The sequence below is a fragment of the Semicossyphus pulcher genome, unplaced genomic scaffold (genome assembly GCF_022749685.1).
Source record: "Semicossyphus pulcher isolate SPU_LCO1_2020_fin unplaced genomic scaffold, fSemPul1.0.p SCAF_5, whole genome shotgun sequence".
Classification (NCBI taxonomy): Eukaryota; Metazoa; Chordata; class Actinopteri; order Labriformes; family Labridae; genus Semicossyphus; species Semicossyphus pulcher.
This window is the reverse complement of record NW_027211726.1, coordinates 32,466,374-32,481,317: the sequence shown is the minus strand read 5'-3', so window position 1 is coordinate 32,481,317 and position 14,944 is coordinate 32,466,374. Positions and strand designations below refer to the sequence as shown.

The 14,944-nt window shown below is 41.0% G+C and overlaps 3 protein-coding genes across 3 annotated transcripts in view; all 3 read right to left on the bottom strand.

Moving 5' to 3' along the window:
• LOC138609467 (scinderin-like) overlaps positions 1–7,459 on the bottom strand; it is a gene marked incomplete at its 5' end in the record, with an annotated part of 67,238 nt that extends 59,779 nt beyond the window's left edge. Inside the window, 3 exons of the mRNA XM_069682102.1 lie at positions 6,938–6,998; positions 7,072–7,149; positions 7,331–7,459. Coding sequence (XP_069538203.1) covers positions 6,938–6,998; positions 7,072–7,149; positions 7,331–7,459 — 268 coding nt within the window. The remainder of the gene's footprint in view (positions 1–6,937; positions 6,999–7,071; positions 7,150–7,330) is intronic.
• Positions 7,460–9,562: 2,103 nt separating this feature from the next.
• Positions 9,563–14,944, bottom strand: part of LOC138608375 (NLR family CARD domain-containing protein 3-like) — a 186,272-nt gene continuing 180,890 nt past the window's right edge. The window contains exon 14 of the mRNA XM_069680950.1: positions 9,563–10,208. Coding sequence (XP_069537051.1) covers positions 9,673–10,208 — 536 coding nt within the window. The 3' untranslated portion in view covers positions 9,563–9,672. The remainder of the gene's footprint in view (positions 10,209–14,944) is intronic.
• Positions 12,210–14,944, bottom strand: part of LOC138608553 (NLR family CARD domain-containing protein 3-like) — a 36,725-nt gene continuing 33,990 nt past the window's right edge. The window contains exon 9 of the mRNA XM_069681157.1: positions 12,210–12,465. Within this exon, the coding sequence (XP_069537258.1) occupies positions 12,210–12,465 (256 nt within the window). The remainder of the gene's footprint in view (positions 12,466–14,944) is intronic.

Here is a 14,944-nt window from a genome sequence, read left to right as displayed (position 1 = left end):
TCCAACGATGTGACACATGAGTGGCAACATAAAGTTATCATCGTAGCTGCAGGGCAAATGTTGTAGTAATCGAGGTGACGGCCCGCCGGCGGGCCGTAGAGTGGGAACGGGTTTTAACGTAGTATAAGGAAACTATGTTACCAACAGTAACCTACGTTAGCTGCTATGCTAAAACCACATTCAACAGGCTATCACGCTCGGTAGGCCTATACAGTAAAGCAACATAACCTCAGACGAAGGAGGTAAAAATAGACTCCTGTGCTCGTTGTGCAGCCAACAACAGAGCACCTGCCGTGCTTTGCCCGTACCTTCGCCATGTTTATTTTACCAGAGCAGCGTTTGCGAGAGGAAAGAAATAGCACCCGCGAGGAAGTTTCAGGGGGCAGACCAAACATTTATCTGGGGCGGGGTCACCAACCTGGAGGAGGTGTTATTGCCCTTCAAGACGTCATGTAGGGAAAAGCTGCAATCAGGCTGTTTCAGCACACATTTTCTGAAAAGTGGAGCAAGCAAGAGAGGAGAGGATAGACTTTTCTCATTTTGGGGGGGTTTGTAGACAGGCAGGGGGCGCATATTATTGTTAGGAAACCATTCCAAAGTGAATTTTGCATAATATGGGACCTTTAATAGTTTCTGTACATCTTTCAATCTGGGAATTATATTGAAGTCAGTTCTCATGGACGTATTTTTTGTTATTATTAATCCAAGATATTTGACCTCTTCTTTAACTGGGATATTGGCTATACTGCGTACATCACTGCTGTGAGCAGCTAGGAGCTCACATTCTTTAAGGTTTCATGTCAGACCAGATGCTTTTGAGAAAAGATCAATTTCATCAATTGCTTTTGAAACCATATTTTGTCCTTTTAAAAAAAGTGTTTATATATATGTATCATCAGCAAATTGGCTGATTATGAATTGTTTGCCCAGTATTTCAATTCCCTGATATCTTTACAGTTTTTTAGGTGTATTGCCATCGACTCTGCAGTTAGAGTGAATAATAAAGGACTAATCGGGCAGCCCTGGCGTATACGCCGTTTAACTGGGAACCTCCTGGAAGAGCCATGGCTGAGGGACACACTATTGTTTATATCATTATACAGCATTTGAATTACATGACAAAATCTTGGTCCAAAACCAAACATTTCCAGGGCTTTAAACAAAAAGGGTGCTCCAAGGTATCAAAGGCTTTAAAGAAATCGAAGAAAAAGATGAAGCTATCCTGAGAGATCAGAGAGTTATAATCAATATATATCTAATATATAGTATATAGTATATCTAATACTAGCCGAGTATGATTATGAATATGCCTCCCTTTAATAAATGCAGATTGAGTTTCATCAACTATCTTTCCCAAACCTCCCTTTAGTCTGTTAGCATAGACATGAGCCAAAAGCTTATAGTCACCACAGAGAAGTGTTGTAGGCCTCCAGTTGTTAAGGATAGTTTGTCTTTGTTAGGCTTTGGTCAAAGCGTGATTATACCTTGTTTATAGTTGCTGATGTAACCCAGCTGAAAAAGATAGTTTAAAATAAAATGAATAAAGTATTAAACTGTTACATTTAGTGTAAGTTAAAGATTTTTACAGTTATCAGATACTACAGTTTTGATAACTTTGACAAATATTTTGTTTTATCCATTTCTACCTTAATTAATTTAACTGAAGTTTTCAGTGCACAAAGTTTTTGCAGTATAGTTTACATGCAGAGGTTTTGCAGTGCAGTCACGTGCAGTCAGACGTGTGTGATACAGAGAGAGACCCGAGTCGCCATGTTAGGCTGAAGTAGTTGCTCCGTGTTACAACTTTAAGCTTCACAAAAGTTGAGAAACAGTGAGAACTGAGTTAAAACAGTTATTGAACTGGAGAATTTGTTTGATAAAGTTGATGTTAGTTTCCCAACGGAGCCACGAGACGACCAGAAGTGCCGGTTTCATCGTAATTCGCGCACATTTCAAGCCTCGGTAAGCTAGCTCTCAGTCACGTCTTGCTAATTTCTCTGTGTTAGCAACAAAGTTTAATTCATTTTAAGCCAAATATAGCATGTTACTGTGGTTATATGTGAGTAAGTGTTTAAAGGAAAATGTAATTGATGTTTAAAGTGTAATTTTCATAGTAATATTGACCAATTTACTGTCACTGCAGAAACGGGAATTTCTTCCAATGTTAATGTTAAGGTCTTTATCACTTAGCCTATTTTGCTAACAATGATGAAGTGATTTGCCAAGCAGTATTTTCATAAAAAATAGTGAAATACAAAACGTAGTTTGACTGTTACTGCTAAGAACATTTGGAGAAATGTGTTGTGGTTAATCACTTGGTGAAACAGGTACTGTTTCTACTAAAAATGCACTTTTCTTTCACTGAGGAGGTAAGGTTTGTGATGTTTAATATGTAAAATATATGTGGTTTATTGCTTACTCAAGCATTGGTTAAGCTGACAAACAGTTAATTTCTCATTTCATGGTTGATATTTGTACTGTTTTAATTTATACTTTGTATATTTTATTAGAACAAAATAATTCTAGTATCATTTGATAACTTGAAGCTGAACCAGAGAGTAACTAATCATTTTCAATATGTGAAGTATTTACATTCAGTTAGTGCTGACTTAGATATTGTTCTGATCTGGCATAGTGTTGTACAACATAAGAACTTATGAACATAAGAGAACATAAGGTGAAATATAAAGAGAGCAGAACAAAAACTATAAGCCTGTTTGTAACAATGCAGGTCAGGTCTTATAGCGAGAGTGAGAAGACCCAGTGATGATTCAGCGATTCCAGTTGATGGCGAGCCACCCAGCTTGATTTCCGTGATCCAGAATCTGCATTGCCACTGAAACAGCCGGATGAACAATCTGCCTTGTGGTAGGATCGTATCAGTCACCTGGATTGGTACCAACTTGAACACACATTTGACTTAGAGTGCACTCTGACTAACTTGACTATCACAGATCAATCCTCCATCTGATCTCAACGCCTACAAAGTTGACTTTGACTGAAATGACCTCTGTGGTCACCAGACGTTGACTTTGAAAATACTTGAAACAGAGGAGAAACTAAATATAGACAATTGATACAACTAAAGACATTTGTCTTTTGTTGACAGGGCCCATTTGTTATTTTTCATATAAATGTAATGTTCATGTCATTTGTGTTGTTTTGCTACTTAAAGCTGACTAAAAGTTGAATGTAACTGAATCTACTTGTGTCGTGGTAATGGTGATTGCACTCTTTACTTAGCTCCTTTCACACCTAGCGTGAGGTGTACTCACTCAGGAGTGGGTTACACTGACATACTAGAGTTATTGGTACATTCTTTGAAGGCATCATAAATCAGCTCTTTTATTTCAGCCCAGAAGTGTTTGTAAAAGTCTGCGGTGACACCATCTGAGCCTGGTGACTTTCCATTTGGCATTTTTGAGATAGCAGAGTCCAGTTCTTCTCTGGATATTTCAGCTTCAGTGAGAAGTTTAAAGTCCTCATCTCTTTTTGGGATCCAGTCCTTTACAATTCCCAAGAACATTTCTGCATCTTGATCTGAATATTTGGAGCTGTAGAGAGTCTTATCAAATTTAAATGTGTGATTATTAACTGTATCCTGATCTTCACTCAGACAGTTATTAACATATAGTTTAATTCATTTCAACAGAGAGTTTTTTTCACCTTCTTCGATCCATCGAGCCCTTGAGCGGACAAATGCACCTTTTGCCTTTTCAGTGTAAAGGTCATCTAACTTGGACTGCAGTAGATGTAGTTCACCATTATTTTCCTCATTCAAATGAGTTTGGTTGCATGATGTATTAATTTTAGATATCATTTCTAATTGATTTCTCCTTCTTAAATAGGCCTTTTTTTTGCCTTCCTCAACACCAACTTTTCTAACATTGTACTTAAACCACTCCCGTTTATTCACAGGGGATAAATCACTTTCTGTTTTGACCTCACTTATCGTGGAGCGGATCCTTTTGCTTTTCAATAGATTACTATTGAATTTCCAGTAGGAGGCCGTTGATGGCAATGAATTGTTATTGTCTGAAATGGAGAGAGTAATTGCACAGTGATCTGTCAGAGGAGAAGGACAAATATCACAGTCAGAGGACATATCGACTAGATCGCTCGTTATCAGCCAGAAATCTAATCTAGAACACTGAGTTCGTCTTATATTATTACTCCAGGTGTATTGTTTTTTATCTGGCTTGTTTTTACGCCATATATCAACAAGATCTAGTGACTTGGAAAAATCAGATACCAAAGGGTTAAATGAAGGAGCGTTACATTGGGTAGGAGTTCTGTCCCGCCATTCATCTGGGACACGTTAAAGTCTCCAGCAACAATGACTTTGTCTGTTGAGTATATATTCTTCCACTCATCAATCATAGTGACTAAATTATAGATCAATCTTTGATTTCTGGCCCCATTATTAAACCCGTAAACATTAACGAGAATATAGTTGAAGTCATTAAGATCAATGATAACCATGAGCCAATGCCCCTCTATGTCACTGTTGTGGTCAGTAACCCTACCATCCACTTTGTTAAACATAATTGCCACACCTGCTGAGTGTGAAGTGCCATGGGATAAAAAAAAGTCGCCTCTACCCCGTTGACATTTCCAAAAACTAACATCAGTTTTAATTGAGTGCGTCTCTTGTAGAACAAAACAATTAACCCTCGGCTGCTCCTCACAAAAAAGAAATGTGGCCTCGCGCTTTGTGCTGTTTGTTAAACTTCTAACATTTAAAGATAACAAAGAAAACACCATGTAGAATACCTTGTGTGCGTATACGAACTCAACGCAGGATCAGTGCAAATATGAACCTTTTAGAGTCAAAGTGGTGACAGTCAAACATTATTGAGAGGCAAAAGTTGGTCTTAAAGAACATTGTTTTTAACAAGCATACAGCTTTGCTAGAACAGAGTCGTGTATTGAATATTCAAAGTGCAGCACGACTCTTTCTAGTCTTTCCTGTCATGTAGGCTTAGCTGCAGAGCTTAACAGAAATAATATTTTAACTATCAAGGTGTGTGCCTCGAACAGTAGGTGGCTAGGAATAATGACGATGTTATACTTCCTCCGGCCACACGGCGGCCGTCAATGACCGTGTATCCATCCTGCAGGTAGGCTTTGAGTCCCCTTTTCCTCGCCTCTTCCACCTTTGGCCAAGGACGGGCCTGAGCTTCTCGCTCCTCTTTACAGAAGTCTTCCCTGAAGCGTATTTTCATCTCGTTGCAAATCATTTTTTGACATCTTCCAGACTTGATCGCGGACAGTTCTCATGGAGACCTGTAAGATAATCTGCCGTGGCCGGTCTGCTTTCTTCAACTGTCCCAGTCTGTGTACAGTATCCACCGTGTTTTGCAGTTGCTCCATTGAGAGGGGGACAACTTTGGTTAGGATCTTTATCACATCGTCTCTGATGTTTTCCCCCTCTTTCTCGTGCACGCCATTTAGTTGTAGCGCCCATCTCCGCTTGTACCTTGCTTGCTCCAAACACATTTCACAAAGTGTTGCATGTTCCTTCTCTAGGGTAGCCATCTTTTGCTTTGCCTTGTTCACATCTTCTTTTATCTCTTTCAAGGCTGACGTGTTAGCGTCAACTGACTCTTGTATTTTAATAACCGCTGCAGTATTTTCCTTCAGTTGCCATTCAAGAGCTTTAAAGTGTTCGCCTTGATCATCACATTTGCGAGCTAGGCTGTGAATGGCGTTCAAAATGACACTACTGGATAATTCTTCCTCCTCTGCAGTAGCCGTCTTCAACGGGGAATGCTGTCTGACTGGACGTAAGTCGGAGAACATTTCTTCTTCTTCTTGTTCCATCAAAGCAATGTCCTCATCGTCACATGCTTGTTGAAGAGCGGCTAACGAGTAGCCATGATCTTTGCTAGCTCCAGCCATCTGGTTGTCACAGTTCACAGAAAACACACAAAGGGAGAGGACCCAGGTGCAGACTTGATATTTATGGAAACAAAAAAGCAACAAACAAAAGCTGACTTATAGAGAGTCCCGGTAACATAAATCCAACAAAGAGGTCCAACCAATAATCCAAACTGGAAAAAGGAAAACACAGGAGACTTAAAGAGGGATTCACCACAGGTATCACGTAGAAGCACGACGCACTGACAAAGAGACAGGGGAGCACAGAGACTAAATAAACTTAGGAGGTGAGGCTAATCAGACACAGGTGAGACAATCAAGGGGCAGGTGAAAACAATAAGGGCAGGGCACATAATCAAACAGGCGGGAAACACACACAGGCAGGAAGTGGATCAACACGAGAGACAAGGTGACAAAGTAAAACAGGAAATGATCAAACCAATGAAACACAAATGAAAAACAGAACTAAACAAGACTAAATGACACGAACACAGATTCAATGAAATACTAAACTAAAAAACAAGAACTAATGACAACAGGAGACAAAGTGACAGAGCAAAACAGGAAACAACATCTGATCACCGAAACACAAATCTGACACTCAACTCAACTAGAATAACTCATGACACTCGTACTTTGTCCGCGTAAAGCGAGGGAACTTGGGAAGAAAAAAAAAGATCATTTGTGTGTGTTGTAAAGACAACGTTGGAGATAATAACTTTTCTGTTATCGTTTAACTGTCGATTTTTGTTTTAAAGGTCTTTTAAAGTCAGGTATCAGAGCCTGCAAAAAGTTCCACCGCTCACTCCGCCATCTTCCCGGAAGTCTAATTATCAGCATTATTGTTTGGTTCCTGTGGACTTGTTCTGTTCTTGTTAAGTGGGTTAGTTTTTATGATCCATATTCAAAATGTGTTCTATTTATTCGCAGGGTTTCTCTGCCTGGAGCAAATTCTATGTTTCAAATTCACACAACAATCCCTGGCTTCAACAGGGACTAAAACAGCAACACTGCAAACAGAGTACACCTGTGGACATGAGTCAAATAGAGAGCTCACCAGATTGGACAGATTGAGTCCTCTCCACCTCGTTGGCGTCCTTTCCGATCCAGACAAACACCTGAAACAGAGGATTGTGTTTATTAGAGTGACATCAGAGAGATGATCTAACACCTGATGAAGCTGCAGTGTACCTGATCCCAAACATCCAGCAGCATCACGTCGTCTTCAGCCAGGTCGTCCTGAGTGAACTCTCCTGGAACCTCCTCGATCTGCACAACAAGAGAACACGAGTTACTAAAGTGACTGCTGCAACACAAAGCAGTGAATGCACTGAAGAGGACTCATTCAGCCTCATGAGGAAGATAACAGCTTACTGAAGTGTTTGAAGGAATGTGTTGAAAATGATTCTTGTTACTGAGGAGGTTTTAATCATCTGGACCAGATACTTACGATGAACCTGCCCGTCTTGTTGGAGCATCCAAACAGACGAGGAGGGTGAGTCAGGGTCTGACTCTCCAGTCTCTCTGAGGTCTGGTACTCTGTCCTCCCGCCTAACGCTGCCCACAAGTCAGCTGCAACACAAACACACACACACACACACACACACACACACACACACACACACACACACACACACACACACACTCAGGTGGACCTGTGCAGCTACACAAGAGTTCAGTGGAAACACAGCTGCACCTTACATTATAATTGTGTTGATTCTGACATTAAATTTTCTGGCAAACAGCAGAAATATAAAAATCTCATGTCAAATCTAAAGAGACACAAAGTTGAGGCAAAAGTTTGATTGAGTGTCACATAACTGCGACTCTTCTCCTCCAATCCGCTCCCAGGTTGTTCAAAAGGTTTCATTTCATTTGGAAATCCTCTTTTCATCATCATGGATCAGGTAATCCATCTTACTTTTATCCCGGTTGTTCAAAGAAAACTGGTTTGGATCAACCTGATCCAGATACTGACTTGTAAGGATTACCTGTGCTCTAAATGGGACTTCATACGAGGATTCATACCTGATTAAAGGAGCTGAATGCTAAATTTCATGTAGCCCATCATGTGATCCATCATGAGGAACACACTGCAAGCTCTATCTCTATAACTCCCTCTGTGGTAAAGAGCGTTTCAATATGACTGTTAAAAAGTGAAACTATATGATCCTTAAATTAGAGGTTACTGGACCAGGCTACATGCAGGTCTCTCTTCCAAACCTGATCCATGACAGCCTTGCATGCATCCCGTCCACACTGTCCCTCATTGAGCAGTGAAGAACCAGGCGGGCAGCTCTGATTTGGGTGAGCTGGATCTTATTAAGCTCTTGTTTTGAAGCGCTGGACCCCTTGTAAAGAGATGCACAGCTGTTGATCTATCTTCAGAGCATGTCTGGAACCAAATATCTTTGTTTTTGAGATGTTCAACTTTAGCCTATTTTCAGAAACCAGCATCAACTCCTCTTGAAGCATTCAGTTAAGATCCTGGCTCTTTTCTGCAGATACATACATTGTAGTATCATCTGCATACGTAGCAATGCCTGCCTCTTTTAATACATGTGGTAGATCATTTGTAAATATGGCCTACAGGAGAGGTCCTAGACAGCTGCCCTGGGGGATTCCACATTGTTATGATTTAATATTTGACAGGGTACCATGAAACATGACACTCTGCTGTCTGCTGGATAAGTAACTTCTCATCCAATTAACAGCTGAACGTTTGAATCCACATGCAGATAGTTTAACGAGTAGTAGGTCATGGTCTATGAGATCAAAAGCTGCACTAAAATCCATTAGTTTATTTTTAATATTTAGTGTTAACCAAAGTTTAACCGGAGTCAAATTCCTGGCCAATAAAGCTGATTCTGATTAAAGTGATGCATCGTTAGGGGCGTGGCCTCTTTGAGTGACAGCTGGGAGCTGTTAGCTGTCTGCTAGGTGTCACTTCAGCTAATTCAGTCACTGAACGTAACCTCTGGGCCGTGTTTGTGCTGTTGGAGCCTTTTGGAGATTTGTTCATGTAAATATCAGACAGATAATCTGTGTGTGCGCTTTATTGGACTAACAGACCGTCCAACACGTCTGACACACTGTTTTTACTCTTCATTTATTGATGTGTTAGCACTGATTAGCAGCTATCTGTGTCTGCGCTCACCATACCTCTCTTGTTGGAGGAACATCTGAACACATTTCAGGTTAAACAACATATTTAATAACACACAGAGTTTTACCTTGATATATGTCCTGATGCTCCTTTGGATTTTCACTGTCTGTTGTCTTTTCAGTTGCTGATCAATGAAGCTGTGAAATAACAAAGACTGTCACCTTCACTATGTTTATACAAATGAGCACCTGAACGCAGCAGCACAACATGCTAACAGTATCTGAGCCTCTCACCCTGAACTTAACGTCAGAAGAAAATGGCCGCTGTGTTAATATGGTGAATGTGAGCTTTATGAAAGTGTTCCAACATCTCTGTCCATGTGGTCTCACACAAAGGGTCACCTGTTACAAGACAAACGTCACATGTGTTCAAAGTGATGACAGACGAGATGAAACGATTTCCTTCAGGATCAAAGGTCAAGATTTTATTCAAATAAACGACGACATCGTTCAAAATACAACAGAAACACAAAAGAATAAAAATCATGAGTTCTTTTTTACAAGTAAATATCTTTGAGTTTTTAACCTGATAAAATGATTCAAATCAAAGTGATGAAATCAGACTCATGAAAGAGTTTGAGTCAGTGAACAGAGTCAGTGATGTTCAGTCAGCAGAGTTTCTCTGACCTACAGAGAACACAGAGACAACGAGGAACCTCCTGACCACAACCTGAACCCAGGATAAAGAGGTTCAGTGAAGGTGGTGCTGAAGGTGTGGAGGTGGATCAGTGTGTCAGAGGAGACTCTGTAGAAGGACAGAGTGCCAGCAGGACAGTCCACATACACTGCTACTCTACCAGAGGAGGAGGAGGAGGAGGAGGTCTTTGTGCTTCTCTTATTGTGCCAGACAGAGTAACCTTCATCAGAGCAGCTCAGACTCCAGGACTGATCATTCCATCCAAACACACATTCATCACTGCCTCCTTTCCTCCTGATTCCTCTGTAACTCACTGATACATCAACCCTTCCTCTCCACTCGACCTCCCAGTAACAGCGACCAGTCAGACCAGTCCTACACAGCAGCTGAGGACAATAATCAAATCTGTCTGGATGATCAGGATATGACTGATCCTCCTCCCACACACATGTCACCTTCCTGTTGTTGTCAGATAGTTTGAGTCTTCTGTTCACTGTGTTTGTGTCCACTTCCAGCTCACAGGCGTCTGATGGAGAGAAGGAGACACAACACAGCTGCAGGTTATCATCTGTTCATTCAAAAACAGTCAAACTTAGACTTCATGTTTAACTGTGAATATTTGGCAGCACTGAAACTCAACACTGCAGCTGTAATGAAATGAACAGTTAGTGAACATGGCAGTCAGGATGTGTGGAGCCCAGGATAAGAGCACAATCAAGTGTCAGTAATAAAAGTGCAGCACAAAGAAGCTGTGAACCATCTGCTGTCTCAAACTGTTATTAGGTCAGAGGTCACATGAAGCAGAAAGATCAGAGCTGGAAGAAACACAGTGAATCTTCTCTTCACTGATCATCAAATGTATTGATTCTTTTGATTGGATCCTGCTGTTCACTTTGTTCACTTCGTACATCTTTACAGCCACACTGACAAAAACAGAAAGTCAATCCTGATTGAAATTCATCTTCAGTCAAGACAATTACAAAAAGTGGAGCCCAACATGAGCAGCTGTGTTCTCATGAATCAAAGTTCAAACACACTCACACTTCCTCTCATCAGGTTTCAGTCTGTGCCGTCCACCATGGTCCAACCTGGAGGAAGAAACCAGATCAGAATCGACTTCATACAGCTTCACTCACATCCTCCATCAGACAGCAAGGTCACCAGTTAGAGACAGAGAGACAGCTTCTGTCTGTCTGTCTGTGTGTGATTAATTGTGTTATTACTGTCAGACATAAACAACATGTCCGGCCCATAAAAAGGCAGAGAGACAGCAGAAACCAGAAGTCGACACGTAACAGAAATAATATTAAAGAAATAAACCATCCTGACGTTTCTTCCAGGATCTACAAACAAAAATGGCCGACTTATAAACATTAAAGCCAAACAAACGTTCCATCCTGTCGTCGTCAGAGCACCAAAACATTTGAGGATTTTCAGCATACATTTCATTCATCAAGGATGCTCTGATCTCATCATAAAAAGGACAATACAAAAGAAAATGTGATTCATTCTCACAAAGCTCACACAGCCTGTGTTCCTCCTGGATGTGTTTAAATGTGACCACTTCAAGAGCCAGAGGAAGGATTCCTGTTCTCACCTGTGCACCTAAACACCTCTGACTCCTGGTTCAGTTTGCTGTAACGTAAGCTTCAGCACCATAACTGTGCTTGATTTGGATATATGTTCCTAATTTAGGTTTTAACAAGATATCATTGAACCATTTTTATTCTAATCTAGCAAATCACTTTTTCTACTTGTGTTCAGGCTGCATGATAAATGATTCCTGTATATATACTGTAAGCCAGCTTCCTCACAAACAGCATGAAGCTCTGCAGCCCATGGAGACTTGTACATTTGAGTCCACAGAAAAACCTTCCTATTGATCCGATGTTCTGACATGTTCAGTAAACGATTCCACAGTCGTATCATTTCACATTTTCTCTGTATAGATCCAGGAAACCAACACGTCGCCCTGAGCAGCCAAAGTAGGAGCTCATTTATGAACGCCTCAAAAACAGCGTTCAGCTCTGTTTAGTATAACGTCTGAAGTTTTACTGTCTTTGAATCCCCATATCCCTGAGGCATCATTCAGTGTGGGGGAAACACATGCATCATAGAGCTGAGAGGAAGTGGAACACCCAACATCTTTACATATCTGCAGCTTGGTAACAACAGACCCCAGTGCTCTGCCAGCCCAACCAGCCAATCATTTAACTCCAGCTTCATGAGTCATAAACTCATCAAGAGAAGATCCCAGATATTTATATTCAGGTGTGTATTCCAATGTAACTGTCCCAAGAGTCAACATTTTCCTCCTGCTTGGAACACCCTTTGTTCTGAAGTGAATTATCTGTGTTTTACTCTGATGAATCAACAACCTCCACCTGTAACAGCAGGTCTTTAACAAATGTTGTCAATCATCTTCTGATTCAGCCAGTAGAGCAACATCGTCTGCAGACAACAAAATACCCACAATTCAATTCTTCAAATGTACACCTACATTAGATTTCTTCTTTTAAGATCCAAATCATTTATACAGATGGAAAACAGGCTGAGGGACAAAACATGTCTGCCTGTCTGTCTGTCTGTCTGTCTGTCTGTCTGTCTGTCTGTACCTCAGTGTCTCCAGTCTGCAGTGTGGATCCTCCAGTCCAGCAGACAGCAGCTTCTTTCCTGGTTTTCCTGGATGATTGTAGCTCAGGTCCAGCTCTCTCAGGTGGGAAGAGCTCAGAGCCGAGGCCAGAGAGGCACAGCCTTCCTGTGTGATCAGACAGCCTGACAGACTACACACACACACACACACACCCCATCAGCTCCCCCTCTTGGCTAGGAGGGGTCACTACTAACTCTATAACTTGTATCTCTGCCTTCACTCCTGTAATCATGCTCATCCCAGTCAGGATCACTAACCAGCACTCACGCCCTCGTCATAGTCAGCATCACCCTGGTGGGCGAGTGATCCTTTAACCTGCATGCCCCCCTGAAGGCCCCGTTCCTCTATTAAAATGTGTCTGATTAATGCAGATCTGTGGGTAACAAGGCTCACATATTAAATGACTTATTTTAAGGGACAGTCTGTCTTTTCTCTTCTACACTGAAACCTGACAAAAAGAATGTGTTCATTTAAATGAACTGTGCCCCATGGACTGTTCAGTTATTGGGACTCCACGTCGCTCAGGCCGCGGTGGAGGTCTCACTGTGGTGTTCTCATTGATCGACCTCCTGGTCCAGCTGCTCACTTTTTACCTGAGTTCACTTTCTGACTTCTCTTATGAAGCTGGACAGAGCACTTTTAGCTGCTGACTTTAACCTGCACATTGATGATGTCACAAACTGTGTAGCCACTGAATTTCTTAATATCACTGAATCTTTGAACTTCAAGCAACATGTTTAAAGCGCCACTCACAGGAGGGGTCACACCTGGGACCTTCATCTCTGGGACTAGATATTAATATCTGCTGTGAAGACCAACTGATCAGTGATCATTCATGTATTTCCTTTGATCTCTGTGTAATTGATGACCTTTCCTGTCCTAAAAGAACATTGCATGCCGGCATCATTACAGGAAATACAGCCGACCAGTTCTCAGCACACTCCTGCTGTGATTTTAATATAAATCCTCACAATGTTGAGTTTTTAACGCAGTCTTTTAATGGTCATTGCTCCACGTTACTGGACAAAGAGGCACCTTTAAAGGTTAGGACTCGGGCTACCTGCAACAGTTGTCAGTGGATAACAGAGGCTGTCTGCTGCCTGAGATCACACTGTCACAGGTCTGAACGTCTGTGGAAGTGCATCGCCTACATCTTAAAGATCTCCGGCGTTCTTTTAAAGAAGCAGTACAGGAAGCCTGGACGGCTTATTTTGCTGACCTGATTTCTTCATCAAAAAGAAATCCCAACGTTTCATAACTATTTAAAACATTGTTTCACCAGCGCTCTCCACATTACCATGTTTCACTGTTGATGACTGCAATACCTTCCTTTCCTTCTGTGTTGATAAAGTAATGACTATTAGGTCCAATATGCATCATAACTCTCATCCACTTCATGCTAGCTCCTCTCTTATTCCTACCGTCTTGAGCTCTTTCCATCCAATCAGCTCACAGGATCACAACATTGGGCCCCTTTCCTCTGCTGTTGGCTTTAGCCCACGTCATTTAGGAGTAATAGTTGATAAATCATCATCTTTTGACAGCCATGTTAAGCAGGTAACCAGATCATGTTACGCCCACCTAAGAAATATAAGTAAACTGAGAACTTTAGTTTCAACTGTAGTTTCACCTCGACGACTGCCACACACTCCTCTCGTCAATCAGCACTTAATCGCCTGCAGTCAACACAGAATGCTGCTGCAAGACTCCTCACCAGGTCTCACATTACCCCCATCCTCAGATCTCTTCACTGGCTCCCCGTTGTGTAAAGGATGAAGTTCAAAATTCTCACCCTCACTTACAGAGCCCGACACGGTGAGGAAACTAAGTCACCCTTACCTGTCAACTCGCTTGAAACACTAGAGTGTACAGAGCATGTGTCTACATATCTTCACATTGATTCACAAGCCACTGTCAACCTGACAAACTGGGTAAAGTGTGAATATCGCGTTGGCCTCTTTGTTTGTACTGACACAAGAAAACACACCAGTCTTCAGCAAAATAACTTCTATCATTTTGCACAATGGTAAAGTGTTTTAGTTCTAAATGAACATGAAACTTGTTTCCATGACCATTTCCATGCTTTCCAAGTTAGTGAAAACATCCCCAGGAAGATACTGGTTCTAGAAAGGGAGAAATTAAGACATTTCAAAAGTTTGGATTCTCAAATGTCCTATGGGTGTGATTTTTATTTTTATGTTGTGTCAGAGGGCTGTATTATTTAATCTGTTGGCCTAAAATGCCTAAAATGTTGGCCAAACTGAATGTATTGAATTCATGTTTTACGTTCTTGTACATGTTTTCGTGCTTTAACAGCACGTTTAACATTCTATTTCATGTTAACATAATCCTGCATTACAGAGAAGTTTGCTTTCAGAATCCTAACAGACTGCTGTACATTTACATTTAAGGTTGTTTTAAAAATGATCACACTTGCACTTTCCTCAAAAAAGTTTATGCAGCACAGAGGGATGTGGTATGGTATATTTTTTTGCAGTTTTGCTGAAATATGCAAATTTATTTTTTTACTACATATTTTTTATTTGTGATTTCCATTTGACCACACAATTTCCTAACTGTTAAGCTGCCATTGTAGCTGTTTATTTTAA